General features: G+C 54.8%; 9 protein-coding genes and 1 non-coding gene across 10 annotated transcripts; 5 read left to right on the forward strand and 5 right to left on the reverse strand.

Moving 5' to 3' along the window:
* Positions 1 to 1,709, reverse strand: IE81DRAFT_323382 (NAD(P)-binding protein). Its single transcript, XM_025513931.1, has 2 exons — positions 899 to 1,709; positions 1 to 757 (listed from the first exon to the last, which is right to left on the reverse strand). The coding sequence occupies exons 1-2, from the start codon at positions 1,411 to 1,413 to the stop codon at positions 22 to 24; spliced, it is 1,251 nt and encodes a 416-aa protein (XP_025369585.1). The 5' UTR covers positions 1,414 to 1,709; the 3' UTR covers positions 1 to 21.
* A 1,138-nt stretch (positions 1,710 to 2,847) lies between these two features.
* IE81DRAFT_323383 (glyoxalase I) lies at positions 2,848 to 4,235 on the forward strand. The gene is made up of 3 exons (XM_025513932.1): positions 2,848 to 3,530; positions 3,613 to 3,742; positions 3,824 to 4,235. The coding sequence occupies exons 1-3, from the start codon at positions 2,963 to 2,965 to the stop codon at positions 3,855 to 3,857; spliced, it is 732 nt and encodes a 243-aa protein (XP_025369586.1). The 5' UTR covers positions 2,848 to 2,962; the 3' UTR covers positions 3,858 to 4,235.
* Positions 3,966 to 5,425, reverse strand: IE81DRAFT_323385 (hypothetical protein). Its single transcript, XM_025513933.1, has 2 exons — positions 4,832 to 5,425; positions 3,966 to 4,731 (listed from the first exon to the last, which is right to left on the reverse strand). The coding sequence occupies exons 1-2, from the start codon at positions 5,163 to 5,165 to the stop codon at positions 4,058 to 4,060; spliced, it is 1,008 nt and encodes a 335-aa protein (XP_025369587.1). The 5' UTR covers positions 5,166 to 5,425; the 3' UTR covers positions 3,966 to 4,057.
* A 218-nt stretch (positions 5,426 to 5,643) lies between these two features.
* Positions 5,644 to 8,057, forward strand: IE81DRAFT_323386 (hypothetical protein). Its single transcript, XM_025513934.1, has one exon. It carries the CDS (start codon positions 5,775 to 5,777, stop codon positions 8,007 to 8,009), a length of 2,235 nt encoding a protein of 744 aa, XP_025369588.1. The 5' UTR covers positions 5,644 to 5,774; the 3' UTR covers positions 8,010 to 8,057.
* A 1,207-nt stretch (positions 8,058 to 9,264) lies between these two features.
* Positions 9,265 to 13,729, forward strand: IE81DRAFT_122937 (hypothetical protein). Its single transcript, XM_025510191.1, has 10 exons — positions 9,265 to 9,537; positions 9,606 to 9,676; positions 9,742 to 10,408; positions 10,477 to 10,625; positions 10,699 to 10,712; positions 10,782 to 10,858; positions 10,930 to 11,766; positions 11,844 to 12,075; positions 12,144 to 12,522; positions 12,586 to 13,729. Exons 1-10 carry the CDS (start codon positions 9,411 to 9,413, stop codon positions 13,531 to 13,533), a joined length of 3,501 nt encoding a protein of 1,166 aa, XP_025369589.1. The 5' UTR covers positions 9,265 to 9,410; the 3' UTR covers positions 13,534 to 13,729.
* Positions 13,730 to 14,351: 622 nt separating this feature from the next.
* On the reverse strand, positions 14,352 to 15,116 carry IE81DRAFT_281003 (hypothetical protein; the record flags this gene model as incomplete). The annotated part of the gene is made up of 1 exon (XM_025511508.1): positions 14,352 to 15,116. A coding segment is annotated over one exon (765 nt), but the record flags the coding sequence as incomplete, so codon positions are not given.
* A 1,372-nt stretch (positions 15,117 to 16,488) lies between these two features.
* Positions 16,489 to 16,602, forward strand: IE81DRAFT_t16. The gene has a single exon. It is a non-coding gene; the product is annotated as a tRNA-Tyr (tRNA).
* A 68-nt stretch (positions 16,603 to 16,670) lies between these two features.
* Positions 16,671 to 16,945, forward strand: IE81DRAFT_323389 (hypothetical protein). Its single transcript, XM_025513935.1, has one exon. It carries the CDS (start codon positions 16,693 to 16,695, stop codon positions 16,906 to 16,908), a length of 216 nt encoding a protein of 71 aa, XP_025369591.1. The 5' UTR covers positions 16,671 to 16,692; the 3' UTR covers positions 16,909 to 16,945.
* Positions 16,946 to 17,792: 847 nt separating this feature from the next.
* IE81DRAFT_330148 (hypothetical protein) lies at positions 17,793 to 20,299 on the reverse strand (the record flags this gene model as incomplete). The annotated part of the gene is made up of 8 exons (XM_025515180.1): positions 17,793 to 17,902; positions 18,179 to 18,793; positions 18,867 to 18,895; positions 18,930 to 19,092; positions 19,319 to 19,508; positions 19,578 to 19,871; positions 20,074 to 20,172; positions 20,276 to 20,299. The coding sequence occupies 8 exons, from the start codon at positions 20,297 to 20,299 to the stop codon at positions 17,793 to 17,795; spliced, it is 1,524 nt and encodes a 507-aa protein (XP_025369592.1).
* Positions 20,300 to 20,807: 508 nt separating this feature from the next.
* Positions 20,808 to 23,556, reverse strand: IE81DRAFT_334496 (carotenoid oxygenase; the record flags this gene model as incomplete). The annotated part of the gene is made up of 4 exons (XM_025515413.1): positions 20,808 to 20,849; positions 21,379 to 21,485; positions 21,569 to 23,254; positions 23,340 to 23,556. 4 exons carry the CDS (start codon positions 23,554 to 23,556, stop codon positions 20,808 to 20,810), a joined length of 2,052 nt encoding a protein of 683 aa, XP_025369593.1.
* Between the last annotated feature and the right edge of the window lie 1,670 nt (positions 23,557 to 25,226).

The raw sequence follows: 25,226 nt of genomic DNA on the forward strand, positions 1-25,226 counted from the left end.
GGGGGGGGGACCGCTGCAGATCTAGGCGGCGAGAATTTCGGTGGTAGGAGGACCAGCAGCAGCAGGAGGTTTTGGGTTTGCAGATTCGTCGACGCTCTTCTTGGAAAGATGAGGCGATGCTTTGGCAGCGCTGACTCCGGCGGTGCTCGGACTAGCAGGGGCTGCTGCTGATTGCGTGAGAGCGGGAGCTGGAGCGCTCGCAGGCGCTCTTTCGGGCTGAGGAGCAGATGCGGGCCCAGCTTGAGTCACCTCGCTCACTGGTCCGCTCCTCGAAGCTGCATTGGCTGGAGGATTGGACTTGCTGGCAGTTGCGCTGGCTTTTGCTTTTGAACGAGCTTCGGCCCTAGCGCTGAGGTGGGTGAACCCTGTGCCATTGGCAGAACTTCCACCCCCAGCCCTATTGTTCCCCTCGTTATTCCTCAAACCGATCATTTCCTTTCTGAACAAGCCCAAAGCTACGCTTTCTGGCAACAGCTTGCAAAATTGAGCTGCCATATTGTGTGGGGGATGAGGCAGAGACCAAGCGGGTGGCCTGCTCCTCCAAAGTTTGGGCGCAATCGTCTTGATGGCATTGTCCACCCAGGTGGAAGCGAGCGGAGCCATGGATGTTCCGCCTCCCTGAACACCTCGATTGTTCACCACTACGCCTGGACCCAAACAAACGACGTCCACTTGTGTGCCAAGAGCCTTCTCTTCGTGGTAGATGCCCATTGAAAAGTGTCGGTTGAAAGCTTTGGAAGCGCTGTATCCCGTGACGCTGTGGAGATGTATACGCGTGCCAAATCGGGAGGAGCAGGTCTCAGCTATATAGGCTACGTTGCCGCGGGCGCGCGCGCCACAACTCGACGTGGACTAGCTTGGGAAATGCGAGACAAATGGCGCGAAAGGCATGACTCACAATGGTGTGGGGAACAGGCCGCTGATGCTCGAGACATTGACCATCAAGCTTGGCTGTTGCTGTCTCAGTTTGGGCAGTGTGGCGTTGGCTACGAGCGAGGGAAAGGTGACATTCGTCGCGATTTCATCCTCCAGCTTTTCAGGATCCGCCTCTTCGATCGAGTCGTATCCACCTCCGCTACCTCCCACATTGTTCACCACGATTGCCAAATTTGCAATCTTTCCAATCGCCTCTCGGATGGGCTTGATGTTGGTGGGAACGAGGGAAGCGTCACAGATGACGTAGCGAATGTCGAGATTGGGAGTGATCTGAACGTTTTGCGAGAGGATGGAATCGCGTAGGGAGGAGAGCTTCTCTTCCGAACGACCGTGCAGAAGCAGATTGAAGCCGTGAGATGCTAGAGCGTACGCCCACGCTTCTCCCATGCCGGCTGTGGAACCGGTGATCAGAGCGTAGGGCGCCGCTGTGTGTCTGTACCTCGCCAATGCTGGCGGATAGGTCGTCGATGCCGTCATGTTGGAGGTTTGCGCGGGTGGGGGCGATGAGCTACAAACGATCGTCTGGTACTCCCGTGGTGGAGAGTAGTAAGCTTCTGTGGACGGAGAAAGGGCAACGAAGGGATGGGTGTGGGATGGGAGGGATTGGCAATCGGATAGCAGGTCAGTCGGGAGTCACAATAGTCGTGAGTGGGTGATGCTATGAGGTGAGAGGAGATTACTTGTTCCAAAATTGAACATGCACCGGTACCTGCCTCTGCATATAATCGCATGTTCTGGCCGCGCGATGTACCGATGTACATGCCCCCTTACCGGCACCCACTGCTGCAGGTGCAATGCCTCTGCATCCACCCTCTCTATTATTATAGCACGAGCGCGCACAGCTGCTAAAGGGGGGCAACAGATGATCCGATGTCGTGCCATATCCCCTCTCAGATCCTCACACGATCGAGTGCTGTGGCTCGTCGTTTTGCGCCCGCAAATCGATTTGATTCATGATCCACACCCCCATCGTACCGAAGCGGCCTCAGCGTGCAACGCATGCGATCTGACCTTCGCTGGTGAAACGAGCCCTGACGACGGGGACGTGACTACTATACCATAGAAGGAACGCACTCTACCTCAGTCCAGCTCAGTCACGAGTTAAGCGGAGATGGAACAATCAGAATCATAAATCAAAGAATGTGAAACTGTTTGAGAAGCTGCTGTCAAGCCGGTGGTGCATACATCTACATCGCACATATGTCCGCGTGCTTCAGCTGGGGGAAAAGCGCGATTCACGATTATTATTATCTCTTTGCTGATGCTCGCTCCTGTATAGAGATGGAGAGGAGCAAACTACGCAAAGTGCGGACGGGCCGCGAAGCGAGCGAGCGATGAGCTCGAGATGGCCTGATTCAGATTGTGCATGATTACCCGCACGTTGCCGGTGCGGTGCCTGTATGCATGTCCACCCTCATGCATATATCAAATATAGAAGAGGTTGTGGGAGGTCGATCTCTGCCTCGGCAAAACGAATCGTGAATCGAAATTTCCAAATAAGCTTGATCGTTGAACGGTTCTCGTACGAGTATTCACGTCACGTGTCCTCAGCACTGCATGTGACTTTGTCTGCTCGATGTCGGGCGACATGCAGAAGAGGGAAAGGAAGGGTCTGACGGGCCTCCACATGTTGACCCACTCGCACTACTGGAGGTGGCTGTATAGGCGAACTACTCGTGACTATAGCAGCGTGCGATCAAGCTGCAAAGCGTTGTGGGTGTCGCGCAGTTCACACTTTGGATCCGCCGCTCCACATGCGAATAAGCGGGCCAGCGCTCATCGTTGAGTCGTCAGCTCTAGCGGCAGCACGGACCAGTTGTGGGCCGCGGGTCTGAGCGAGCTAGGGATCAAATCAGCAGGGTCGCTCGTACGCAGTCTCTATTGTGTACGACTCAGAAGAATCTGCGCGCACCCATACCAGCTTCCTCACCACCATCAACCAATCCGTTGTTGCACTATTGTCCTCTCACTAGACCTCAAATCAAGTGGATCCCTCTCATCGCTCGAAGTTGATCCCCAGCCCAACATGTCGGCTCCAGCAGGTGCGCATTCTTTGTTCCTTGGACGTAGCAGTGTCTTGCGTCTTGCTGCTCGAGAACCCTACGTTCAAGCATGGCGAACGCAGAGACCGTCGATCGCTTGTCTCCGCAACGCGTCCACCGCTTACACTACTTCTTTCTCCTCTACGCCTCCCTCTGGATTCCCAAATCATGCATCGATCGCACGCCAACGATCTTCCATGGCTACTCGTTCCTATTCGTCGTCCATGTTTTCGCGGAACTTATCCGGCACGTCTGCTGCATCGTCCACATCCACGCCCGCAGAGACAGCCTCCTACAGGCTCAACCACACCATGTTCCGCATCAAGAATCCGGAAATCAGTCTTCGTTTCTACACCGAGGTGATCGGCATGGAATTGATCAACGAGCACGATGCAGGCGATTTCAAACTCTTCTTTTTGGCATTTACTCAAAACCAAAAGGGCTTGAACCAGAGTCATAGAGAGGGTATCCTGGAACTCACTTGGAACAAGGGTACTGAAAAGGATGAGAATTACAAGGTTCACAATGGAAATGATCAACCTCAGGGTTTTGGTAAGTATTCGAATGCGAGCCTCGGTCCTGAGGAGGCCCCTTACGGCTGACCCGCCTGATCGTGCATCTTCCCTGCTCGCAGGCCACATTGCCATCTCGTGCGACAATGTGCAGAAAGCGCAAGACTACCTCTTGTCCAAGGGCGTTCAATTCAAAAAGAAGCTCGAAGATGGCAAGATGCACGAAATCGCCTTTGCTCTCGACCCAGACGGGTGAGTTCGACTCGCAACGATTGTTCACAGGCGCATACGTTGTTGATGGCTCACCAGTTGAGACTCTGCACATCTTTGCAGCTACTGGATCGAGTTTATTCCTCTCAAATTCTGAGCAGGGTGCGCCTTACTTGACGCAAGCGTCATGTGACGTGCGCCGTACAATATAACAAACATGACGCAATCGATAGTTCTTTTCTATAGATCTTTTGATCGTCTGATCACGTCACGACTCACACAGCGGTTTTCTCAACGTCTGACACACAATCCCTTGGCTCACAACTGCCCGTGCCACGCATACACGCAACGCGCTATCTATTTCTTCTCGCCATCCACCTGACCAGGTCTGCCATTCTCCACATCCCAATCCATCTCATGCTTCATAGCCTCGTAAGCCTTATCCCTATCGCTCATCCTCTGTCCAAAACAGTCCGTTCCTACCCTCACATTATCGCTTCCCGACCTGATAGCAGCATCCAGATCTCCAGACATGCCCATGCTCAGCTCTAGTGCTTGTTGAGCTTCTTCAATGGAGTCCGAGGTGGTGAGGAGAGCACCGTACTTGCGTGATGCGTCTTTGTTTGAACTCAGCTCGGAATCTGAGCGCAAACGACTGATCAGCGCGGTTCGCGTGGCCCGAAGTGTTGCGAAGTCCTGATTCTCCGCTTCCGAGTCGTCCGAATTCGAAGCGGAACGCGATCCGATCGTCATGAGACCTGAAAGCGTCAAATTCGGGCAGTGGAGAATGACGTGCTTTGCTAGAGACAGGAGCGGAGATTCCTTGGCGGCGTCGGATCCTTGCGGGTCGAGTGGCGGTAGACCCGACTTCTTCAGTTCGCCCGATGTGTTCACCTGCAAATAGACTCGCAGTGGCTCGCTGGTGGACTCGGACTGCGAGTCGGTAGAAGAACGATTGGATAGCGCCTTGTCCAGTAAGGTAGCGGTCTTTTCAGAGTCGAGCGTCTCCAGCAGGTATAGGTTCGGAATGGCTACGGCCAGGAGGGAGTGATCTCAGCTCGCGTGCTGGTTCCGTACCAGATCATCTCCTACTACTATTCTCGCTTGCACAAGCCGTCCACGCAAACTCACCGGCGAGCATCTTTGCCTTGCTCGATTGCAAATTCCCAACAAAGTGCCACCGGATGCCCCTGGGCAGCACCTTGGCTTTATCCCTCAATTCCTGCGCGTAGTTCTCGCCAAAATGCAATTGTCGAGGCTCGGCATCTCGATATGCTGCTAGAATGCTGGAAGGAGGATGCAGCTTGGAAATGGCGACTAGACGAGGAGGACGTCTTGCGTGCGTCTGGCTCGAAGAGGCTATGCGTGATCGCACAGATTCGAGTTTGGAAACCACTTCCGATGACTGTGATGCGCTGGGCTGCGGATAGCGCGAGAGATCTTCGGACCCTGCCTCGTTCGACATGTTGCGAGGTTGTGCGCAGGAGCGAGGGGTTGGGAATGAGCAAGGAATGCTTGATGACCGAAGTGAAGGCGGTGGGGGCGCGTGGATGAGCGACAAGAGACGATAGCAACGCAGCGCTTTCATTACGCAGCGCCGAGCTGCCTACCAAGTTTGTCAGAAGAGGCGGATGGAGCGGAAGCAATCGTGAATACTCTAAACATCGACGTTCTTGCTGCTTCAGGAGTGTACTGGCTACGTGAGCATTCATCAAGAAGTGGGGCTGTCAAAGTAATCACGAATTCCTATATACTCTGAGTGCTTGAACATGACTCAGATTCAAGGCTTTGGTGGTGTGCACGCCCAAAAAGGTCAGCTTCTCGCGCGAGAGGTTCTCGCTCGATCAGCGCTGAGCCGCGCGCGCACGGATTCGTGCTGAGCCGTGGCGGTGCAGACCGCTCATCCATGCGGAGGAGCCAGGCGTAAATCAACCACAATCAATCCTCCCTTCGACGAGGATCCTGGCGTGCATACATGCCACTTCACAATTCAACAGCAAGCAGCAGAGCGCCGTTAAGTGACATCCCTCGTTGCGCCTTGATCATATCGTAGCTCAGATCATCTGTAGCGACCATGTTCAGCGCAGGCCAGGCTGCCTTGTTGGACCTTCCGGAAGAGGTGATAGTGGACGGGGTCCTGCCTCATCTGGAAGAAGCCGACCTGCATCGACTTGGGCTTGTCAACAAATCGCTACATAGGCTCACCAACGACCAAGCTCTCTGGCACAGGCTGCTCTTGCGCGACTTTAATTTCCCACGCTTCGCAACTGCTCGAGTCAATGGATGGAAATCGTTGTACATCGGCTTGACTCGGCCGGAAATTTGGACGTGCGGAGAGGATTCGGATGGGAGGCTGGGAGTCGGCAGAGAGCTGTACGGCGGGATAAGGAACGGTGTGCCCTCCTTACTCAGTCGACTGATCAACTACGAAGGCGGCGCGCCCTTCCCTCTACAGACGAGATGGAGAGACGCTTGCCTGGCAAAGGCGTACCACAGCGAGCAGGATCCACGAGCGTTGGATAGCTATCTGGGTCCTAATCCTAAGTTCGAGCTGCTGAGCGAGGCTTCAGTCTCGCTAGGTGCACCCGTAGAGCTACATGCGGCGGGTTGGAGCTTCGCAGCTCTCACGAGCACGGGCAATGTGCTGCTTTGGGGCACCATCCGCACGATGGACATGCCAGCGAGGCCAGTGACGACTCCTACCGTGCTGGACTTGGGCTACGCTTCTACCAACACAAATGAGACACGCAAGCGGAGACAAGCCAGGCTGTTGGCAGCAGGCACAGCGCTCGTCGCCGTTACGACACAGAACGAGTGCGTCGTCTGGCACGACCCAAAATACCCGACTCGCTTGGACGATGTGTTCGACTTGGATCAACCAGCGCACATCAAACAGGTCGTCAGCGGCGGTGGGCACACTGTACTTTTGACCGGCTCGGAGACAGTCAGTGACGCGGAGCGTGATTCAAGGGCTCTACACAGCAGAGATCTAGATCATCGAGATCCCCCAAGAATCTACATGTGGCTGAACAACTGGACCGACTTGCACGAGACAGACTTGCAAGGGTTTCACGCCGAGCACGATCCAGCAGACGACACTTCGCTGCTCGTTAAGCCCAGCAGATCCTTCAGGCTGCCGAGCTTGCCTCCTGAGCCACCCGCAGAATTGCTTTTGCCTCATGAGCGCGCGCAGTTCGGCAGCACGGCGTTTGTGTTGGACCCGGAACATCCGGTTCAAATTGCCGCAGGAGAAAATGTGGTATATGCGCTTTCTCAGCGCGGTTTGGTCTACAAGCTGGACGTGGAGGAGCCCAGGACCCCACTGTATCACCAGGAGGCGGGAACAGACAGCGATGACAGCGACGATAGCGCTGCTGGTAGGATGTATTCGGATGCTGAAGAGCGTTTGGAGAGCCTTCGGGGTCGGTACATCGGGGAATACGCCTCTCGGAGGAGAGTGTGGCAATTGCTGCGAGGATTTTGCGATCCTGAGATGATCAGAAAGGCGGGCGAAGGCTCGGGGAACGTTTGGGACTTGCCGCATACAAGACATCTCCTGTCCGACGACACACGCATCACCCATTTGAGCGCAGCTTTCAGAAGTTTCGTGGCATACAGCGTCGATTCTTCCGGCTCTGGTCTTTTATATGGCGAGCCGTCTTCGTCTGCTAAGCGCGGCATAGTCCTGCAAGGAAGATACGATGCTACGTCTGCAACCTTACCCCAGCTCAAGCCTGAATTGCAGGGACAGGGCATCATCAAGGTCACTTGTGGAGACTATCATTTCGGAGCGTTGGACGAGACGGGCAGAGTGAGAACGTGGGGCCAGTGGAGCAAAGGTGCTCGGGGAACGTGGGATGAGTATCCGCTCGTGGAAGGGAGGAACTTGCCCTTTGGAGCGGGAGAGGAAGATGCGGCAGGTGGGGTGCAATTTGGACGGGCCATGAGGAACAGAGGACCTGGAATAGGGTTCAGGATAGGTCTGGCAGGCGCAAGAGGTCGTGCGCCTCCATTGCCTCGAGCAAGTGCGCCTGATCCTGCTCCTTCTCAAAATCCGTCGTCCAACTCCGCCTCACGCCCCTCAAAATTGCAACGTCTGGAACAGAGATGCAGACTTCGTAACGTGACTAGCGCAACGCAGGATACGCCGACTTTTGCGCGATTTGAAGAGACGGATGTGGAGGATGCGAACGAGGGAGGTCATCATGGACTGAAAGAGGAAAAGGAGAGGAAATTCTTCGTCTTTGATATTGCCATGGCTGGATGGCATACTGGTGCCTTGTCCGTCGATCTGCATTTATTGGCTTGAGGATGCTTTCGTGTACTTTTTCCTTTGAATGTCATTTCATTGCCTTTGCATGTTTTGAATGTTTCTGAGACTTGTTGGTGATTGATGCTGAAGCTGATCGAGGAGCCTTCTTGCAGCGACCAGCATCGGATGCATGCCGTGGAGGTGCGCAATTTTGAATTATCGGTGGAGCGTAGCACGATTCAAATTGTATGCGCTGCTTGTGAGGGCCGATGCAATTCAGAATTACGAATCAAATGTGAACGTTTTGAATTCTGTTGCTGCTGATAGGCTTGTTGTGAGCCAGATCTTGTAGCTTGATTGTGATACAACTCTTAAATCATCCCTTGAAGTCAAATTTGAAACTCGACTTACCGCGCCAAGTTGTGCAATTACCAAAATCAGAAATCACGTGAATGGGGTTGCGCAGATATAGCGCGAATCCTCGCAAGCACGAACCACACAGCCCCGAATGTGACGCTAAAGACTTGAAAGAAGCGCTTCCTTCTACAATTCTCTGTGCTCCACCAAGACTCCTACATTTAGCATGTCACGCATGAGCGGAGCTCGCCAGGCTCCTCGAACGGCTCACTACGACTCATCGTAGCAGTAGGACGCTGAGCTGCTGTACGCCAACGCGACCACTCAGTGTAGATACATCGGGCGTGCTGAAGAGGGCATCGTCAGATATCGCCCAGAGATCCGCTGGTCTCCGATCCGCATCAGTGACGCCAATCTAAAGTCTCAGACACTCTCATAACTGCCCAAAATACATCCCTACCATCACTTGAAAGTGCACCCCTGCCAGCCCTATCAAGCGGGCGAGGACGAGGACGATCTGGAGCCGTTGACTGTCAGTACGCAACTCTCTGGAGTAGCTGCGGCGGAAGTTGAAACGCGCTCCAGCCGTGCAGAAGCTGTGAAGAGGTGTGGACTTCTGTTGGCTGATAGGGAAGGTGACATCGACGAGCATGCCGCAACAAATGATGCGGCACAGGTGGGGTATGCCAGGGTGCGGCCATCGCTCGACGGTCTGCCGCATGATCTTCTTCTGCAAGTGAGTGAGTGAGCTAGCCATAGCGACAGCTATGATGGTCCTGCCAGCTAGGAATGTCACGCTCATGATGAGCATTGTGCTCTTTGGTCCAGATATGGGTTGAGCTAGAGGAGCCCAGTAATATTGTCCTTGTATGCAAACGCTTGTTAGCTTTCGGAAAGCTGCACGATGTGCGAGCTGCTTGGCTGTGGGCTCACTCAGCTCCGTACGACGTCATCTTCAACGCCATCTGCCGCCCAAAGCTGCTCGATCCCTGGCTTCTGCGGCGTCTGCTGGATGGCGGCGCTATCCTTTCCAGAGCTTTGGTGCAGGAGGTGGTGTCAAGATGCTCAGCTGCAGGATTTGGCGCTGAGCCGGAGCGCGTGATGCCATCCGTGCCAAAGTGGGGCCAAGGGCTCTTCGTCACGACCTTGATGGCTCTCATTGGCGAAGGCGCAAAGTTGTACGGGTCTCAGATGACGTTCCAGCCGCTCGACCAAGAGATTTTCTATGGTGAGTGAGAAGGTTGGCAGATGGTACCAGTCGATCGGCAGAAAACGCTCAGTCAAGGTTATTTGCAGAGTACATTTGCCTACCGCGCCACCGCAAGGTCCTCAAGCCCGCATTGCTGGCCATCTTTGATGACTATAACGTGAGTGGAGCTCGCAGCTTTGTACACCGACCTGCGAGGCTGACATGTGGCAATGTGCCGGACAGTTCATGCCGTTGACCTTGAGCAGCATCAATCCGCTAACCGAGGTGCGACTGACTACGCATTCTCATTTGGTTGCCCAACCTTCACCTCCAGAAGGGGGCTGGATGGCGTGGATCCACCTCATTAGTGATCCTGACATCATTAACGCGGCTTGGAGGGCAGGATTTCGGCCGCAGGATCATCCCCGCCTGAGCGACTGGATTTGTCAGCGGGTGGTCATGAGGCTGAAACCTTTCAAGACAGTGCGAAACGTGGCCGCTAAGCTGAAGGAGCTGCAAGACGCTGGGCTGGTCGTGATCACCAAAAGCTTCGCTGCCTCGGTCATCTGTGATTTGAGGCTGACCTTCGAGGACAGCTCTTGGCAGAAAGACAACGGACCGAATTTGGAGGTTCAGGGAGACCAGTTCACGCGCGAGGCTTACTTTGCTCTCGTACACTTGGACTCCATGGGCTACCTTGCATTTGACCTCAGGAGCCTTGCTACCGATTTGCTGCGGCGGCTTGAGCAATGGCGCGGCGACATGACCCTGGGACCGCTGTACCGCCAGCTCGAGATAGACTTCGATGGCATTAACGGCACACATCAGATAGCTTGCACGACATTCTGGATGGCGCAGCAAGAAGGACACCCCTTGCGCTGGGTCAAGACCGAGTTGGCTGGTCGAAAAGGTATGTTTGACCCATGCGATCATGCACCACGGCTCGAGCACTGACCGGGCAAATCTTTACGCCACCAGTCGAACTTTCTACGCTACGCAGAATACTGCTCAGTAACTTTCAAAAGTCGGTGCTGCCTTTCGAGTATGCATACTCCGTCCTGGGGGCTAGTCAAGGTCGTGCATTGCTCGCTTCGACGCTTCCCCATCTGGTCAGGGAGAGCTTCCAGGTAAATTGGGTAGCGCTCTTGCGAGTGATCGGTCGAGGCAATGCGAGCTAATGTCTCTACGACCCGCATACAGGGTGACCTCTTGAAGTGGGTGATACTCTAGCCATGTTGACGCATGTGTAGCGTCGCTTACAGACTTCCCTGCTGTACACACAGGTCATTATTGCGGCCTGGGACACACCCATGGCGCCACGACGCTGAGAATCTATTGCGCAAGGTGGTAGAATGCTACAGTGAGTTTGGGACACGTGCATCTCTAGGCCGGGTCCGTCCTAGCTGTCTCACCACTTTCCCTTGCTGCTAGATATCAGCGTGTCCGATCTCGATTACCAATACTGGGATGTGCAGCGCAGTGGAGCCGGAAAACTACGAACCTGGGCTGTACATCCTCAACCTTGCTCTGCGCTGGCGTGCAAGTTCACCAAGGGTGACCTGAAAAAGGCTTCACGTATCCGCTACGACCTCGGATGTCATCTAACGCAGCCCTTGCAAGACCTCGGGCCTCTTGATTCGCAAGCGCGACTCGAATCCGAGCAAAACCGACTTTCTGCACCAGCAAGCTCCATCGTGTCCCCTTTGCAGTTGTCGGCAAGAGCACAGCGCTATGCACCTTGTACTAAGTGCGGTTGGATACATTCAACTCGAGCAGATGAGCTCGTGTGTGAAGGGACGCCCCCAGCTCCAGCCGCAGCGGAAAATGACAACGATGACGATGAAACTGATGATTTTAGTCCGGACTACGAGGAGGATTCAGAATCTGACGACGGCGATCATTGGACAGCCTACTCGTACGGAACTGCGAGCATCTTCTCCAACGTCCCAAATCGGGCGAAAGGGCTCGTTGCGCTGCAGGCAGCAAGTGAGAAAAGGAGTTGGCGCAACGGAACAGCGAAGCGCAAGTACCTTCATCAGATGGCTACTGCCACGCCTCTATCACTTGAAAGCATCTCGGAATTCGAACCAAAGTCTTCTCATGGCCGTGAAATAAAGGACCACTATGGTAAGGGGCACATCGTGCCGACAAAGCTGCAAGATATCGTCAAAGAAATCACAGAGCAAGGGTCCACCAAAATGTGGCCAAACACTTACTCCACACCTGGCGACGCGGTCATCCAGCTTTTTGCCCCTGATAGCCTTCATGGTACGTCGCGGTTGACAGACTCAGGGAAAACAAGGAGGCTTTACACTGCTGACCATCATGGATGATCCATCTCACAGCGGACATTGTCATGAAGCACACCATTGCGTGCGGTCATAAGCGAGCGATTCTCGATCTCTACGAGAAAGGCGTGCCGCCCACGCTAGAACACGCGAGAATGGCGCTCCACTTTGGCTGGGGTCTGCCAGAATCGTTCTTCAACAAGATCATAGATGGCGCCAAAATTCGCCTTGATGGCATTTCTAGCGAACACTGCTCGGACGAGGAACTAGGCGTTGGGGCCATGAAGCTGTGAGATACGGTGTTGCGTTCCGTGCAAGCTCTCCTGCTCATTAATCAACCTATCTTCCGGCACACAGAAAGGCGCCCAATCCTCGCGTAGAGGACTACTTGCATTCGGAAGAAGACATCTGCACTATCAAGTTCAAAAGAGTTCACACAGACGTCGCCCTTGAGGTACTTCCCGGTCAAGCTCCGTGTGGCGAGATAGATTTCCGTGACCGAGCGTTGATAGCGTCTGTTGACGCTGTCAGATCGGAAGTAGCGCTTGAGCCAAGTAGCACACGAACGCGTTCGACAATCAAGTCAAACGGAAAGCATACGAGCCGCAATGGCGGGTCGAGTAGTCTATCAAGCGCATCGAGCTCCCAGATACAAGCCGATATCGCACCCCCACAGGACGCCGCTGCGACGGATCCTAGCAGTGGGGACGCGGTGGTAGGCATCTTCGAGAATCAGGTAAGCACTCTGTTCGCTTGGCCAGCAGGCGGCATTTAGCTAACCTAGATCTGCTTGTCTTAGCCCTTTTCAATCCCCCGTTCCGACTTTGAACGACGCATCGCCAGCGTTCAAACGTGGATCCGTCAACTTCGTTTGCTCGAGGACCGCGATCGGCCTCGTATGGACCTTCTGCGCAAGGTCTGTGAAGTCGCTGGCGGTGGAAGTTCGGTATCACAGGACAACATGGACCGAGAGGACGAGATGAGCGCGAGCCAGACAGAAAATGAGAACGAAAGCGGAGATGAGGAACGGGACGGGGACGGGGACGGAGACGACGACGACGACGAAGATGGAGACGGTCTGAGGTGCAGAAACCCTTTTTCGAGCCCGGCAAACATCGCTTTGACGACTGGTCTTCAAAGACTCGCTGATTTTGAGGCAGCGCTCATAGTTGCCCGCACGAATGATCAAGCTGAGATCGTGGGCGAGCTTGCGTGGTTGTTGAAAGACATCCGCAAGCGTGCCGCGCGAGGCAAGCATCTTCGAGTCGAGAAGCGCATCAAAATGAGTCTGGCCGGGAAATGGGTGCCGCCACGCAAAGTGGTCAGGAACCGACGCGACGTTTGCACGAAATGGCCGCCGCTGGAAGCCCGCGATCTGACTGACGAAGACGAGGACCCCAACTTTGCGGATGACGAATCGGACACAAAGGATGACTCGGAGCTCTCAGACGGCGACGTCGCTGACGACGCGGCGCCGAAATCTGATTTCAAAGAGCCGCGCCGGTCAACTCGCGCCCTCCGCGGAGCAAAGAAGCCGCTGGGCGTACCACCGATCGAATCTGGGAAGAAGCCTAGCTTGGGTGAATGTGAGGTCGGTGTCAAGCGACAAAGCATTGCTCAGAAGTCTGATCACGACTCCGACAGCGCTGCAGCTTCTGGAGATGGCGCGGTCTCTCTACCAGACAGTGCGGACTATTGCTACGACTCCAATTACGACTCGCATGGTTACTACATACACGATGATTGACAGTTAGAGACTGCCAGTCCCAGTGCGCAGACCAATGACAGCGGACTTTGTGTTTGCCGAGTCGCTCGTAAGGCAAGATTAAGTCTATAGTAGCGCCGCTCACCGAATGCATGCTGGCCGAGCATTCGACAGAATTCTTCAAGTGTGTGACCGCAAAATTTGTTCAAGGCTGCTCTGATACAGTTGTGCCCCGTTCGAGACCGGCACCGGTGCCCGCATCGCGCCAGGACTCATCATTGCATGTTGTGCCAAATTTCGTCGCTAAAAGGATGTTGCCATTCGGCTGTTTGCGAGGTGCGTGCGTACATTTGAATTGGACGGTTTGAAGTGGAAAGCGACGGTCCTGTAACCGCAATTGGGAACGACCGCATCGTACGTGCTTTTCGTTCGCGTCAAGTCTGTAATGTCACTTTGCTCGCGTTGAGCAAGTTCACTCCGTCGGCCAATCTGTCGGCGTCCAGCGAGAGCGTCCAGCTCTTGTCTTCCTGACCTCTCATGACGCGATATCTTTGGATCTCTGCTTTGTATGCGGGTGTGATGCTAGAAAGAGGACGTAGTAGGCTTGCTTCTCCCGCAGATTGCGACGAGTCGTTTGAAAGTCCATGCAGCACATCAGGATCGATGATCCGGATCTTGGTCTTCGGAGGGAGCGGTATCAGGGAAGGCAAGCCGTGGAACGGGTCGTCTGCAGTCAGATCATCTGTGCTAGGTTCTGAATCGACTTTATTGTGTTTTTGCCTCTTCTCTTCGCCTGCTTGCGAGAAAGCTTGTTCAATGTCGCGTAGCCTGTCTTTGATTGCAACAGGCGCGCATGCCATCATCTCGGCCCAAAATTCCTTGTCCGCTCGTGTATATAGATGAGACTCTTCCAGATGACCTGACTGCATCATCTGCCAGATTGAGTCGGCGACTTGTGACGAAAGCATGGCTTGCGTTGGCTCAGACCACATCATAGCGTCCGTTCGCATATAGGCTCGAGATAACGCCAGAGCAGCTTCCACATCTGTCATCGCAATGACTCGATCCGGATGTTGAGGATTGGGACAAGCAACGATGCTTGACAAGACTTTTCGCGCCGTCAACCTCTTCAAATTTCCGCTAGCGACTGTATCTCTGAGGGCATAGTCCAATCGATCCGCGCATAGGCGAGGCGAGCATCTCTCCACTAGGCCGTAATTGCTCTCCTCCGCAATTTTCTCCAATTTCAGGCCGTGTTTCGCCAGCAGCTCCGAGATGTTGGTGCTGTGCAGGTAGTGCTCCTTGTGTACTTCGTGATAGCTTTCCCCTTCACCTGTGCCGCCTAGGCTGAAATCAATGACGTGGCTTAGAGCGGTATGCGAGATGTCGTGAAGTAGTCCTACAACTTGCTCCTCTACGGACCCGCCGAGGCGCCGAACGATCAACATGGCGCCTATGCTGTGCTCTAGACGGGTAACAGGAGCAGTCTGACCGAAGAGCGCACTGACACCATACTGGTGGATATCTCTGAGACGCAGGACAGCTTTCGACTCCAGCAAATCTAGCAAGACCGGTTCATCGATCCTGACTTCTCCGTGCAGCTCGTCGTCAATGATCGCGGTCTTGAAAGGGACGGCGTTTCCGTCAGCGTTCCACCTCAACCCGATGTTAAAGTCGAGCATTTGAAAGTAGCCGCTGCGCATCTTGGAGCTTCGCGAGGCTGAGGTAGCATCGCGATTCTGCGACAAAGGGGCATTCGAGGTGCGCACTTCTTCAATGGGTTGGTCGTATCCTGGAGAGAGGGGTTTCAGCTTCTCATGCTGGCACGCGCTGTTGGACATTCCAAATTGGCAGCGAGATATTCTTGCTAGGTGCGCGGGGGCGTCGAGGCTGACACTGGACTCGTTTTGATTCCCATGCGACCGATCTGATGCTTGATAGATCGGCGCCTCGGCTGCTCGTGACTCAATGGCGGCGTCAAGGACACCTGGCTGAGTCGCTGAGTTGACGGTGCCCATGCCACGCGTAGCCGCATTGGAAGAATCGCCTCGCGCGAGCATGACGCACCCAAAGTGGGGTCAGGTACAGAGCCAGGTGTCGACGCAAGTATGCGCCTGTAATCGGTGAGCTCACGCCGGGCTTGACCGAATCAAATTAAGCAGCGCTTCCGCCTGCTCCGGTCTGGCTGCGTGGATGGAGCGGGCCGCTGTGATAGGAACTCGATCGAGCGAACACCCAAAATGTTCGGTCTTGATGGCGGTGGCGCCCTGACGCGTACTCGATCCGTGTGCCCAGCTCTTGCCAGATGGTGTCACGCTCGGGGCATCCTCTGGCCTGGTGCTCCTGTCCTTCTTGCCGGTTGTTCAGATGTTCATGGTGATCTGGCAAAGAAGGGAACGCGGTATAAAAGATCTGAGTAGCAGTTGTGATCGCGATGGCACCGTGATGAGCTCGCTGAGCCTTTGTGGGTGCTCTGCGCAGACAGCGCCTAATCCTGTTGCGATGAGCTTTGGCTGCCGATGATGCTTGCTCTTTCTTCCAGTGTGCACCTCCCGCGCGTCCTCGCCACTAACCGGCTGCCGTGGACGGCCGCACAACTCAGCCTGTTAGCAGATGCGCAGCCCGACTGGTCTGTCTAAAGGCATGACCAAGTTGTGATGGAAGAGAGAAGTGCAAGCGAGCGGAATGCAACCTTCTTGCTGTTGCTGAGCTCTGATAGACATCCATCAGCAGGCAGCGCGTACGCTTCCTCAAGTCACGAGTGACACCCATCCCCTGCCACTCACCTCAACGTTTGCCATGCATGAACCTATGCGCGCTATTGCACAGCCGCGAGCAACCGCTGGATGGTCGATCAACTAACTCCCCACGCGTTTGCCCACTGCTGTTGCTGTGTTAATCTAGGAAGGTCGCGTCGTACTACAGTATCTCGGGCCGGCTTAGTGACTTTGTTGGCTGTCAGATCATATGGTTTCAAACGCGCAAGCGTGGCGCAGTCCGGTGATGGCCCAGTTGGTAGAGGCGACGGTTTGTAATTGATACAGCCGTCAGGTGCATCATGCATCTAATGACGAACACCGTAGGTCCGCGGTTCGAATCCGCGTCGCCGGAGAAATTTTTTCAAAACCAAGTTCGCACTTCCCTCCTCTCCTTTTCCTCGACTTCTTCATGCCCTTTACGCACATCTTGTATGATTCCTCCATGCTCACCCTCATGTTCGTCTTTCGTGTACTTAGTTGCCCCCGTCCGCTCCCATCGGATCTCGGCTGGCTCCCTCCTTTAATCAGTCTATTGTCGCCGCAAGACGCGTTGCATAGCCACTGTTTACTTCGAAAGCAGAACAGCTATTTTGATCATCGTCGCGGGCTGTGGTTACATGCTACACACTCAAAGACTCTTGTACAATTACGTCAATGATGACATGCGATACTGAGAAGAAAAATCACAATTTGGGCCGTCCCGCATTCCATTCTCTCCAGGCTTACTTAGCGCCTCCTCCTTTTGCTGTTTGGACCGATGATACATGCCGTCGATGAAGGAGAGGATGTATGTAGAGTGCTCTGAAGCAAAGATCAAACTTTGTCAAAGTAGGCTACCCTCCCCGCTGGAACTGATATCGCTTACCTAGTAAGACTCCCAGACGCACACACAGACAATGGTGGTATTGAGACAGCTGAGCGTCAGTCACCTTTGGGCTAGCCAATCCACATGCAGCCAGCACACGAAGGACATGGACCCTTCCAAGTAACCTGACTGCCTGGCAAATGACCCCAATGCGTCATTGGTGAGAACCGGACTACATGGTCACACCTCTCCGGTCTGCCTATGGGGTAGCCGCTAGATGAACAGGACACAAGACAGGGATGGCAATCGAACTACACGCTAGCGTCATTCTAGAAGACTCTCGCACGTTGGAATGGGCACAGGTTTTTGACCGAAGCACAGAGGACATTTGGACAGGGAAGGTGGCGGAAAATGACCCCGTTTGAGTTGAAGCAATGATCCGCAACGCTATACGCGCACGTCGTTCGACCCTTGAGGCCCCAGTGAAACCACCCAAACACTGTCCTGTAGCACTGAGGGGCTCAACTCTAGCTGACGCCTCACATATCTGATTGGCACGTCGCGAGTTGTAGTGATTCCGAATGTCTTTCGAGTAGCAGCATCGAAGAGCCGACACCACTGGCAAACGCCGTATAGACAAGCCGACATCAATCCGCGCGCGGTATGCGAATGAATTCTGCGCAAGCAACGCATGCCCAGAGCACGTCCGAGATTGCTACGCCGTACATTCCTGGGTCTCACTCGTAAAGTTGCGCTGAAGGTTGACGCTCGAAGCGCTGCGAGTCTCGCTTGATGCGGAGGGGGGCAACGATTTCAACGCGCGCACTTGAGATCTGTGAACCCATTCCTGAATGTTGACTGTGAGACGAAGACAACAGCACGAGGAATCAAGAAGGACCTATAGACTCTGCCTGCCTCGTGGACCGTCACGATCCGTTTGCAGACATTTTGGAAGCCGAGTCGAGCTTTGTGAGGTCGAAGTCAATGAATGGGCTACTGCCATGTCGAAGCCGCTTGCATTGCTTGATAAGCGTACCACTGTTGCATATTGACTGACATACAAGAATCGTGACGTCGACCTTAGTGAATCGAAAACAGGAACCAAGAATGAGCTCGAACTCACTGATCCACCAAAAAAGCTCGGTCTGACTCGGAGCGTAGCCGTTGGTCCTTTGCCATCTCTCCCTCAAGTCCATCCAGCTCTCGGCCCTCGTCGCGTCAAAGGTCGAAAATTCAAATGTGGACATGTCTGCCGCCAAGTCGTTGCCGATCGGTTGCGCATCATTTGGTCGATCGCTCATGGCGAGCGAAGGTGTGCCTGCTTCATGCTCGAGTCTGATTCGCTTGTCTACAAGCTCGTCGTAGCCTGGTTCATCTTTCCGCTTGGCGTGCGAATTGGCGCTCACTAGGGTCTCCATGTGCGGACGGCTGGATGCAGACTCGTTTTGAGCTTTTTGCGCAGCATGTGAGGCTTGTGCCTGTGGGCTTACTCGATCGCCGCGCCGATCATGTGACGGACCATTTTCCGTTCGGAACAGGTCCGCAGCACGCGCATGGGTGCTTGTAACCGGCGGTTGCAGCTCCTGCTGAGCACTTCTGCGCTCGTAAGGCTGAGTGACTGAAATGCCCAAGTCCTTGAACCCATTTTGGGCTGCGACGTCCTTCAGAAGCGCTACTTGGGCAGGGTCAAGCTCCAGCATGGATACCCTACTAGTATCCTGCTTTGCTCCAGTAAGGACTGCAGGGCTGCAGTTTCGGGCATTCAGCATGACGACGTCTTCGATGCCAAGCATACTGACAACATGACTTACATGTCCTCGACCGCGAGAGCGTGAGCATCCTTCATTTCCGAATCGTTGTCATCAAGAGACGACCTGACGTGGCTTGTTGCGAGAGCTTTCCGCAACTCTTCCTGCTTGCCCGCGTCACCGAGAAGGGCCAATAGCTGGCTTGGCAATGCAGTCGAGGCATGTGTCGCGGACAGAGGTGCAGGATGCGCGCCGGCGGCGAATGCTGACGCCTGCGCATTTTCAGGACCTGTTCGCATCAGACAGACCAGGAGGGGAAAAGGAATTTCATTTCAGTGTGTGTGAATCAGACGGCGGAACTGTGGTACAGGCGCATTTCGATGAGAGAGCAGCTTGAGAGCCCATCATCGGCTGGCAGATCACAACCGCGACGCCTCCAAAAGCTTCATGTTTGCCAAGCTGACAGAATGCTGTACTCAACGAACGAGACATATTGTCTTGGAATGAGTATTGACCTTGTTTGGGTGCATGGCGAGCTGGCCTATCAGGCGAAGCACGTCTGGTGTGATCTGAAGAAGCTGAGTGCGTTTCTGCAGCCTTGGCCTTCTCTTCGACCTTTTGGGCAGTCGCCCGAATGGATTTGAGATGGTCCGAATCAAAGGTGGACGTCTTTGTCCAGATGTCGAGAACTTTGTAAACCTTTTCCTGCGCGTGAAAGGAGCGCTGGTAAGATGCCCATATCTGCCCATGTCATGGCTCAGTCCTCGTACCAACCCGTTGTTCAGGCCTAGAGTGCCGCATGGAAGAGATCACAACCTCCTCCACCGAGGCGCTCGCAGCTTTGAGCAGAGCGCGAGCTTGACGCGCAAGCGCGTCCGACGACCATACTCGTTGCTTCGAGGTGCTTGGCCCTGCCTCGCCTGTCATCTCGCAGCCCTGGCCCTTCTTCTTGACAATGTCCCGAGCTCTGCGTACCACTGCGTCGTAGAGGTAGAGTGACGAAACCACTGTAGACGGCCTCGCAGTGCGATGCGCATTTAGCAGAGCATTGACTACGTCTTCTGGACTCTGCGCGGGGGAAGCAGAGCACGGAAGGATCAGCACCATTGCTTGATCTGCTACACGGGTGCAGAGTGTCCGGCGCTACGCCGTGGTGCCGAGGGCAAATGCGCCAAACAACCATTTTACGTCTGTGCGCTCGCTGACAGCATTTCCTTCCGCGCCCGTCTTCCTCGCCTCTGCTCTCCAAGCTACTCCGCCGAATACTCACATCGAGGTTGAGCGTGGCCAGCGTCGTGATGCGCTCCACTCTCGACGTAGACAATTTGTTGCTTGCAACAGTGTCCGCCACCAGGTCCGCAAGGGCGTCCTGCAGCGGAAGGGGGCCGAGAAGATACGCATGGCAGAGTCAGGAAGCCATCCATCAAAGCAAGCACAGTAGGAGACCAAGGGGCAACAGCTTAGTCACTCACCACAGACGTCGCCGCGTAGCTCATTGCAATTTGCAGTACAGCATCGATGTCGCTCTTGCACTTTTCCTTGGACTCCAGACTATGCAAGGGGGCACGAGTCACGTTGTTTGGCTGCCCAGCAGAACCTGTCCGTCTTGCGCAAAATGTGACTGTTCTATATGCTCCAGTATGCCCTTCTGCAATGAGCCTCGTCGAACGTCCTGTGCAGAACACACGGCGGCCACGAGACGTCTCCAAGCCTTTGTTTCTTCAGCTTTCGCGAATTGATGTGCGTGGAACGTAGAGCAGACAAAGGTCGCATGGGAACGCTCAAGAGTTTTGAGTGTTGACCATCAGAAGTTATCCACGTTGCGAATCTGTCCCGTTCGCAGTCGTCAGTGCACGACGGCATGAATGCATGCAGCCAAGAAGCCGACCGCGCGATGGGTCGAATTCATTTGTGGGGAACTCACGCGACTCTGACTGACTGCCTGCCCGACACGCGCACGCATGATCCTATCCAGAGCGAGCCGATCGACACGTTAGTTTTGTCTCACGTGACTTCTGCCGCCCCTTCCTCTCTCTTCTGAGCGACCTAGAAGGACGTCCATCCAAATTCAAGATTGCGATTCAATCGAATTGATTCTTGTGGACTCAGAAGAGTCGAAACTGCAAGCCTTTGTCTAGACTTCTCGATCCACGGATCACGAATGGTGTAGCGTAGAAGAGCACTTTACACTCACATCGTGACTCGAGCTCCTAGTCACCAGAAGATTTTCTGACGAGAAACAGGCAAATCGAGCAAAAGAGTGGATTGAAGAACTTTTCAGATCAAGCTTTCACACCTTGTTGGCGAAAGAGAACAGTCCTTGGTGTTGATAAAGAGGCGTGTATGCGGCTATGGTACAATTGCAAGCATGACGATATGCACGATCCAGAACGGCGGAGCATTGTTGCCAAACGACGCAGAGCACTATCTTTGAGCATCCCAGGCGCACACTTGGTCAAAGGAGCCAAGTCTCTAGCGTGGAGCGCATCGCAGCAGTGATTCGTCTTTGCAGAGCGAGCGGTCCGGCGTAGAGGTCGACGGTCGGCTTGCCACCTGTGCCCATACCGGGGCCCACAACTCCCTGAGAGGCCAGTATCCAAGTTCTGATTTGCTCATCGTTCAAAGGCTCTTGAGAAGCAATCTCTTGCGCGTTGAAAAAGTGGCCGTGAAGGCCATAAGGGACTGAACACGCACAAACGCAACCAAAAGACGTCACGTCAGCGGCCATGTCAAGGAAATCCGGCATGAATGGCGGGCTCACTCACCTCGCTGAGGCAATTTGACCCGACAAATCACGTCGCGCATCGTCTTCGCCTCCAGGATCCAAAGCTCAGATGTCGCATCGTGTAGCACGCACCCATCGTCGTCCAGCTGAGACTCATCAAAGACAAAGAAGACTAGCCATCCATCGTCTTCCTGCGTTGCACCTCTGCGCGGTACAAAGGTTGCTTCCTGAGCAAAGTGATTGGGAGGCAGTGCAAAGATCCGAATGGCGGCTGAAGCGCTGCTCTTGTCGGATGAAGATCCGTGTGCGAATTTGAGTTGCGCTTCCTGCTCGTCAAGAATGTCCTGCACCGTGCGGTCGTCCACGCAAAACCCTGCTACCTCTGTCCCGATGCCCTGCTCGAGTCCCCGCCTAACAAGCTTGGCCGCATCGATCTTGGCCAAGCAATCTATCTTGGCGCTTTGTCGTCCCAAGCCAGCGTCGAAAGAGCCTGAACGCATAGATGCGCCGTATACGAACGACGCTTCGGACATTGCGTAGGCTTCATTCATCGTGGGAAATTCGAAAGGCACGGCACTGAGCGCAAAAGAGTGGCTTGGCCGTCGCGGCAAAGTGGGTGCTGGCTGACGATCCTGCTCCATGTCGGGAAAGCGCCAGTAGTGGAGACGACATTGTTCCGCTTGGCCGCCAGGCGGCAGCGCGTGAGGCGGAGGTATGGTGTTGCCAGCACTGTAGACTAGCGTTGCGCTATTGAGTCTGCAAGCCAACAAGCTCACCGCACCAGTCTCTCGACCATCTTCACTCTGCTCTTCCCAAGCGTTGGCAGTGTGAAAAATAAGGCAAGCCTGAGCCTCTTCGAACCACACGACCTTTCCGGGCTCCTTTCGCGGAAAGATGCCAAATCTGGTAGGGCCAGCAGAGTCGTAGTGCAGCATGGGTCTACCTCGCAGCATGTTGCGAGGATCGAGCGAGAGCGGCAAGTCCAGCATGATGCCGTGCCTTGATGACCAGCCCGCATCGTGCATTTGCTTGGGCTGCGCAATGCCCGGTACTTCCACGCCGCGAAGCGGTGCTTGCGCTCCTTGCCGCTGGTCTCGAGACCTGCTGTCGCCTTCAACGCATCCTTTTTTGGGCGGGATGATGCTGACCCTGAGGAATGGCGCAAAGAAAGACATGTGAAACAGAAGCAGCTCCCCAGTCTTTGGGTCCACGTGCGGATGTGCCGTTGTCATCTCTGCAAACAACCCTGCCACGCCAGACTTGCCCCATCCGTGCGACTTGCGATGCTTAGTCTTTACTGTAGAGTCATCGGCATCCCGGTCTGCAGCGTCTTGTCCAGACCACCATCCGGCCGTCTCCATGCCCGGCAGCAACACCCGCAGTGGCGGACCGCTCTCGCACCCGGCAAAAGCTTTCCCATCGTGAAACCACACGCTGGTATTTGCCACGCTGATCCGCTTGAGTCTCCGTTCGTGTTCCTCAACGGCCGAGCTGCCCGAGCCTGGTAGCCAGGTCAAGAGACAGAGCGCGAGTGTACGCAGGACGCCTAGCAAGACGCTCAGAAGAGGGATGTAGGGCGAGGAGAAAGTGGCAATGCTGGGTAGTAAAGGTCGAGTCGAGCGGGGCGAAGTCGCGAGCAGCACATCTGTCAAGACGTAGCGATTGATGAACTCTGGTCTGACACTTCCATCCGGCATGCTTCTGAAAAGCACTCCAGTGAGCATGCCTGAACCGCATTGTGATGGCATCTGAGTCAGCTTGCGGCTGCGCCTCACCAACCTCGATCGCATATAGGCCTTAGCATCACTCACCATCGCCATCAAACCAGTGCGCGTCCCTCATCTCGTCCTCGCCTGATAAAGGGTTGCCACCATTTCTGCAGTATTGCCCATCTCGGAACTCATCCGGTACATGGCCCTCATAGCGGCAAGCTGTCAGCGGCAGTTCCGTCCTGACCGGTGCGTAATTGCCTGACAAATACGGATGAGGATCTCTGCGCTCTCTCTGAGTGAGAAGGCCGGGCGTCATCGCGTACGCTTGTCGGATCAGCAATGCGACCCGTTACTGATGAGAAGCGGTGATGCTTGAGGGCGGTGAAGCCGCGCCGCTATCATCGGATGTGTGCTGCCTCGAGTACAAAGCTGAAATGAGCCGCGTGTCCGACCAGTCAAGAGGAGTAAACGTGGCTGCTACTAGCTGCTACTGCCTTCCGGTCCAGCTATATTTCGGAGGGGCTGACAGCCACGTCTAGCTTGCCTGGGGGAGTGAAAGTCGTAAGGCCGCGCCGCCGTTGCGTTGCACTACGATATGTTGCGGAAACGCTTCCGATCTCGAGGCGGAGGCCGTCTTTGTAAGAGCGTGGCGTTGTCGTAGCCCAGGGAAAGCACACCGGCGTTCAGCAAATGCGACTTCGAGCTTCAAAGGGACGTGCGGGAGGGCTGGTCAATGTACTGTACCTGAGGCACGCCGACCCATGCAGGAGGAGGAAGGGTTGGTCAAGCTCCGGCTGCTGTCTAGCCGAGGAGAGGATCGCGGATCTGATCAGCGATGCGACATGATCCCTACAACGGGAAGGGGCAGCCGGTCGCGATGACAGTAGTAGGAGTGCTCTGATCGCATCACTGAGTGGTCAGAAGGTACTGTACCTACGATGAGAAGTGGAGGGGGCGGAGAGAAGCGCAGAGGCAGAGATCGAGTCCCGGGTCAGAAGAGGCTCAGAACACGCGCCGTGAATTTGCCGGCGCGCGTTTCTGACAGCTGAGCTGCATGCATATACAGTCGCACTCCTGCATGAGTACATGCGGTCAGGGTCACAATTAATCAAGAAAACCATCTTGAAATCAAGTCAAGAGTCACGAGTCAGCAGAGTAACGAGTCACGTAAAAAAGTACCCGCATGTGCGGATGAGCGTGCGATACCGCAGCAATGACATCATCTGCCCACGCACCTCGACCCTCGCGCGTCGGTGGATTCTTGATATTTTTGATAGCGCCGCTTAGCGCCTCCACCTTGCACAGCTGCAGCTGCAGCAGCTGCAGCAGTCACAGTCACGACTCACGAGTGTCCGGATCGGCCCAGTGCATCAACATGCATCTCTGTGCGTGCTTAGCAAAGACCCTGCATCACCAGGTGGGCTCTTCGCGCTATCATTCTCTCATCGTCCGATCGGGAGCCCATCCGGATCGTGAAGAGCACCCGCTCCAAGGGCCATGCAGTCAGACTCACGACTGACGTTGTGGGTCTGCCCCTTCACCGCGGTCCGCGGTCGCAAGCTTGTCCTCGTATGTTCTGTCGCGGTAGAGCCAGCAGCACACAGCCGGTCAGGGCCAGGTGACGCATACTTCTTCAGAGTCTAGATCTTGTAGAACACGCACGATCTCGAGGGCTTAATCGGTGTAGTACACCAGTCAAAAGTCTTTTGCGCTCAGAAGAGAGCATCGAAACCCACACTCATGACTTTCCACCGCCGATCCTTGGATATGTTGTGCGACTTGGCACGCAAGTGGAAGTCGAGTCACGAGTGCAGCATCACACTCGTGACTCTTCACTAGACTACTGCTGACGGATTTTGTATGGCCACCGACGCTACCTCGCATACATCCGCTTTACCAAAGCGCTTGCCGTTGGTCCGCCTGACGATCGCAAGTGGAGGCAGGCAGGCTTTCGGTCCAAGCGTTGCAGACTTGCCTTTGCCTCTG

Source organism: Ceraceosorus guamensis, assembly GCF_003144195.1.
Source record: "Ceraceosorus guamensis strain MCA 4658 unplaced genomic scaffold IE81scaffold_29, whole genome shotgun sequence".
NCBI classification, from domain to species: Eukaryota; Fungi; Basidiomycota; class Exobasidiomycetes; order Ceraceosorales; family Ceraceosoraceae; genus Ceraceosorus; species Ceraceosorus guamensis.